At 41.4% G+C, this 6,314-nt stretch overlaps 1 protein-coding gene across 1 annotated transcript; it reads right to left on the minus strand.

Moving 5' to 3' along the window:
- Positions 1-3,507: 3,507 nt before the first annotated feature.
- CXXC4 (CXXC finger protein 4) lies at positions 3,508-6,267 on the minus strand (the record flags this gene model as incomplete). The annotated part of the gene is made up of 3 exons (XM_015819547.2): positions 5,387-6,267; positions 5,122-5,305; positions 3,508-3,573 (listed from the first exon to the last, which is right to left on the minus strand). Coding segments are annotated over exons 1-3 (1,128 nt in total), but the record flags the coding sequence as incomplete, so codon positions are not given.
- Between the last annotated feature and the right edge of the window lie 47 nt (positions 6,268-6,314).

The raw sequence follows: 6,314 nt of genomic DNA on the forward strand, positions 1-6,314 counted from the left end.
GCTTCGGATTCTCAACATTCTTTTTCCAAGAAAAACAGTTCATTACCAGCCACATTACCTCTTCTGATGTCCTCTTCTTAAGGACAGGTTCTATGGCTGCTTCTATTTCTCTTTCTTAGTAAGCTTAATTTTAGTTATCAGCTCTTCAAGTGTGAATGTTTTAAGGACAATTTACAACTACTAACATTATTTCAACACACAGAACAACCATGACTTTCTATTCAGACTTGAAAGTTAAGTACCAGTGGATCACTGGAAAATATCTAGAGCCTAACATGAAACTGTTTCTCAGTTTGATTAAAATGAAAATAATTTGTAGTATATACGGTAACTATTTGGTCATGGTGAAGGCCTTAATAACAGTAATGAGGACCAATGAAAGGGAAACTGAAGAGTAGGACAGTTAAGCTATATTTAATATAGAAGCTCAACATGAAGACAAGTGTTTAGTTCCAGACATCAGTTTTGAAATATTAAAAACCAAGCCTGGATTGCCTGACTCTGCTCCATAGGAGCAAGTTTGGGAAGCAAAAAGCATGAAGATGGATGTTATATCCTCATGCAATATTCCCTTTGGTTTTTCACTGCATGAAAGAGGTGATACTGAGCCATGCCCCTCAGTCTATATTTTACAGAAGGAATTATATTATTGTACACTAATGGGGGGGGGGGGAAATAAGTACTCTTCCTGGATAAATAATGATTATGCCTTTTTAAACATACCATAAATCTAAATGAATGCTGTGGATGGGTGTGAATACATAGAACTGTGTGTGATATCAACCTTAGTTTGTATATTTACTACTGTGCTTGCATGCAGATTTTTTATATTTATATAGGATACCTTTTTATGGAAAGAACTAAGTGATCAAAGTGTTCTTTGGATGAGATTCGCATAAGAAAAAAAAGGAATGTTCTTTTTTAAAAAGGCTAGGATGCAAGCAACATTTCATTCAAAAGTAATTTAGACATGAAGTAGCTGATTTTTGTCGGCTTGTGACTACAGATAGTCCACAACTTACAACTCCAACAGAGGCCAAAATTTATGTTGCTAAATGAGATATTTGTTGAGTGAATTTTGCCCCATTTTACAAATTTTCTTGCAGTTAGTGAATCATTGCAGTTGTTAAGTTAGTAACATGGTTGTTAAGTGAATCCGGTTTTCCTATTGACTTTGCTTGTCATAAGGCTGCAAAAGATGGTCACATGACCCAGAACACTGCAACCATCATAAATATGTCAGTTGCCATATTGAATTTTGATCACATGACCACGGATTTCCTGCAATGGTCGTGTGAAAAATGTCATAACCAATTTTTGATTGGTCACTAAATGAACTGTTGCAAATAGAGGACTACCTAGAGTAAGAATTGCTTTTACATTTTTTTTAAGGAAAATGTTCATATTTGTGAACAGAAAGAGAACTGGTTCTGGTTCTGGTTCTGAAGTTGTTCAAATCAGGAGCCCCATCTAGACTGCAATGACTCGTCACCAGGCTACTTGTGGACAGAGACACCAAGTCACTCCAACTTTCTCTTCCTGTCTGAAACAAGGGAAGCATGAGTTCAGTCACACATGCTCTGCCAATCTTCGACACATTTCCAATTTATTGCCTTAAAACTGGATGTGTAGTTCTTGATGTGCCTTGGGCAATTGTGCTCTGTCTTTACTGCTCAATAAAAAAAGGCTAGTGGGAGAAAAAGAAATGAAACAGTAAATGGAAAATTCTAATTTCAAAAGATGGTTAAATTTGGACATCTTTCTAACTTGTAAATGACTGCCATTATTTAGATTGAAATAGGTTAAAAACTACAGAAATTTGTTTTTCAAAATTGGGAAACTGCAGCTCAGCATTGTGTTTATGCAGCATAGTTCCCCACATTTAAATAAATCATGGTTCATTTAATACATTCAGTTTTGGAGGTTCACACAAGATGTTGAGCTAGCTATAGATTGTCTCTACACAGCACATTAATGTATGCTAAAACTGAAGTTGCTATTTTGTGATGCTACATGTTACATGAATTACCTATCTATGTATATCTGCACATGTGCTTGTATACAACAAAGAAATAAGTAAATAAAAAGTAAGGATGTTTCCAAATGTAGTGATATGCATTTTGCTGGCCACAACTGTGGTGCAATTATCTCATACACATGCCCAGGAAATGTTTAAAGATTCAGAACTTCGTTGTCAGGAAAAATGTACATACCAACATCTACCAACTGTTCATTCATGAATGCTATTTCCTATTACATATATTTCCCACCCTTTCACCCCTTTACTTCATTGACAGGGCAGTGTCTATATGCGCACTATCAAAAATTATTTAATCATTGCAATTTACATCTATGAGTCTAACTTGCTTTTTGAGAAACAGAGTTGAAGTTAACAGGATTTTAGTATTTGTTTCAGACAGGGCTGTAAATGTTAGGATGATTTGCAAAAGGCAGATGCACTGATGAAAATGAGCTTTGAACTCAATCCAAAGTTTTTAAGGATGGAGGAGCCATATTGCATCAGACAAAACTTATCAACTCCATCAATCTATTGGCTGCAGTGGAGGATGGAAAGAGATTTCCTAAGGCTAACATAGCATCTCAGCCACGTTTCCTTTGTGATACTTTGCACAGAAATGAAAGGCCCACATGCAGAGAACTATGAGAAGGTTCAACTTTTTCTTCTGATTTTGCCTGCTAATGCTAGTTTCCCCTTAAATGGACAGAAGGACAGCATTTGCAAGAAGTTGATGCAAGCAGTTTTCTTCGGTAAATATTTTCTTCTCTCCTGAATTTTAAGATTCTCAGCAAATATAACCTTAGAAACATGCCATTTGCTCAGAAATTATCCAGTTAACTGCTAAGGTTGAAATCTGGCACCAACTTGCTTGAAAGTAAACACTTTGCATAAGACACTAACCCACAGTAAATTGAGTTACGGTTAAATGACTTAATCTCATTGTCTGGATTTGTATAATAAACTGAACTATAAACTAACCACATAGCCTTGGTTCACACAAGCAGCTAATCTAAGATACGCTGGGCTAGTTGGCAGTGCAGTCATGAAAACAGTTCTAGTGTAATTTACTTCTGTGCAAAGGTGGCATATCTGTTTAAAGCAACACAAGCTACTGTTTTGTTAGATTGAATAGGGCAGTCAGCTTGATCCTATCCAATTAATTTTCAAGTATATTTCGGTATTTTTAAGATATATATCCTTGGTAAATTTGCTGAGAACTGCAGTCTTTCCTTGCTTATAACTAGTTAGCAAAATCAAGACAATGTTTTTTTTAAAGAGGAGTATTGGAAAACTGTGCAGAAGAGTACACTTAATGCACCCAGGAACAGAAAAAAGTTATCATTTTTAGTTATGGTTTAGTGTTCAAATTCAGCATTTACTGTTTATTGTAAAAATCACAATATACATTTTCGGTAACGTTCTATGAAATAAACAGGAGTGTTTGCAACCAAAAATAACAGGTACATTTATATACAACTGATTTTTACCAGCTGAAATATAGTCCATAGAGACTGTTGCATCAAAGTGATATTGGATATATGCACAATAAGCAGCTATGGAAAATATATGGGGAATAAGTTATTAAACTTTCCAAAAGGATAGTTCAATTTTGCAAGGGAAGAAGAAAAATTAGTATCACCCAAGTGCTGTTTTTCTTTCAGTCCTTATTGTTTCTAAATGAGAAGTTAAACTTAGTAGTAACATTAACACAAATTAAAAAAAATCCATGTATAAGTTAACTCCTGTTAATGACAGTTGCAACTCTGAGTTGCTAATTTCAGCCACTTTACATCTTAAAGTTCCATAAAAAACTTGCTTTCTCAAATCAAATACACTCATCTGATAGGTTCATCTACCTGGTAATACTATAGTTTTAATAATCACAGGGTTTAAATTATTACAAGTCTTTCCTCTCTTTTCTTCCATCTAAAAATAATGCTATTAATAATTTTACATGTTTTCTTTTCTTTGACTGCTAAACTAAATACATGAACTGAAAATCCAGAGTATCTCTTCTACTTTTTTAAAGTCTACTAAACTTGAAGACCTCACCTCTTTTCAGGTCTATGATACATTGTCAATTCTGAGTTTTTAAAAAATAAATGCATATACATTTCAATCACAAATACTCATAGATATTCTTTATCCAATTGTAAAATATACTACAAAGGACTATTTTTGGTAAGGATGTATCATGATCCAAAGTATTACTTTTGGTATGCTTGGCTAGCTTCTTCACTGCTAATTGTTCTCTTGCAATAAATTATCAAAACAACCTCCAAATTACCTAGTTCTTAATTTCAGATGAACTTAGGACCTTTTTTTAGATCTGGAATCAGCTTTAGAAAATAAACTCCCTGACTTAATTTTCAAACAAAGCAAAATCTACACAGCAAATAAAGAAGGATCCACTATACTGCCAAAATTATTTTAGAACTTAAAAAGTTTCATGACTACTAAAGAGTTCAGATTTTCTTTAAAAAAATGCCCTTCACCATTAATTTCACATTAAGTAAAAATAGTTTACATATCACCAAACAACACACCTTGAAGTAACAGGTAAAAATATAGACCATAGATTCCAATCAATTTACTTGTAATATACAACTTGGGAATATGTATTTAAAAAAAAATAGAAGAAATCTTCATGTAATGATTATAAAGGGTGAAAAAAAAAATCCCCTCGGGAATTGAGCGATTTTGTGGCACTTTTTCCTTTCCAAATCCTATTAACACAAACTTTCCAGGTATTCCTCCCTGTCGAAAAGACCCAAACAAAACGCCCAAGGCCCCGGCCAGGTTTTTATTGCAGAGGGGGCCGGCCTCTCCACTCCCCCTCCTCCAAAACTGGGTCCAGAGCAGTCCAATTCAACCCCACCCCCAGGTTGAGGACGTGTGGCTATGTTTTGTGCACAGTACTACGGAGAGGCAACAAAGTGGGGGGCGGGCGAGGAGGGGGGAGTTCCTCCTCACAACCTGAAGGAGGCTTCGGAAAAGGGATGCTGCATCTTGAAACTAGACAAGAAGCACTGAAGAGGTGGGGGAAGGGGGTTCACGAGGGACGGCGGGAGGCTGGGAAGAAAGAAATCATCTCCTCTGACCTCTAGCGAAGTGCCAGGTTTTTTCTTTAGCTCTTCACATTTCCTAAATTTGCAGATCTGGTGTCCCGTTTTGCGGTTCCTGCAACTGCTGCAGACTCCACAGTTGATGAGCCTCTTGCAGGGCACGCAGACCCCACACCTTTTCCTCTTCTTCTTGGCTGGGTTGCCGCCGCCCCCTCCTCCTCCTCCCGCGCCGCCGCCGCCCCCTCCTCCTCCTCCTCCACCCCCGCCTCCTCCTCCCCCTCCTCCGGCGGCTCCCAAGGAGGAGGACGACGAAGAGGCGGAGGAATGGCTCTGCGGGCAGTCTGCCAGATTGGCAATTTGAAACGCGCTGTCTGTGACGGCTGCTGAGGCTGCTGCGGGGGAGTGCAGGGCTGTCATGACGATGACCCCGGGAGGTAATGAGATGCCCCCTAAAGCCGGGATAGCGGAAAAAGTCCCCACGCGGTCGGGGAGATTCATTATCTCCGCTTCAGCAGCGCCGCATTTGAGCTTGTTCATGCAGTCCCCAGCCAAAGGTCTGCAGTGTTCCGGGGCTAAGGTGGAGAGGAAATTATTATTGGCCATTTGCAACGAGGGCTGCTCGGCTGGCGCGCAGCCAGGCTTGCCGAGCCGCTGGGACTCGTTCCGATGGTGCAAACTCCCGCCGCCGCCGCCGCCGCCGCTCCTGCCGGCGGCGTGCAGAGAAGAGGCGGGCGAAGAAGCCGACGGCGGCGGCGGCGCTGCGACCGACGAGGCGGCGGCGGCGACGGCAGCTGCTTTCCGGGCCACGCCGCCAGCCGCGGCGGCCGCAGGGTTAGGCCCGCCGACGCCCGCGCCCCCGCCTCCTGCGCCGCTGCCCCACAGCATGGCGGTGGCGGCGGCCGCCGTGGCCGTGTCGCAGTTCCACGGGGACATGCCGATGCGGGCGGCGGCGGCGGCGGCGGCGGTGGGGAAGATGGGGGTGGTGATGCGCGCGATCTTGGCTGCCTGCGGGAAGGCCCCGCCGTTGGTCTTGTAGAAGGTGGCGAAGGAGCGGTAGCGCTCCATCTCCGAGTTGTAATCCACAAGGCTGTTGAGGGCGCCGTCGGGCAGGTGGTTCTCCTTGGGCAGCCCCGGCGCCTCGGGGTTGGGCCCCGTCTCCACGCACACGTTGGTGTTCATAGTGCCCAAGGGGTGCGGGTGGGCTTGGGGCAACAGGGTGGGAGGGAAGG

The sequence above is a fragment of the Protobothrops mucrosquamatus genome, unplaced genomic scaffold, assembly GCF_001527695.2.
Source record: "Protobothrops mucrosquamatus isolate PMUCROS unplaced genomic scaffold, P.Mucros_1.0 scaffold944, whole genome shotgun sequence".
NCBI classification, from domain to species: Eukaryota; Metazoa; Chordata; class Lepidosauria; order Squamata; family Viperidae; genus Protobothrops; species Protobothrops mucrosquamatus.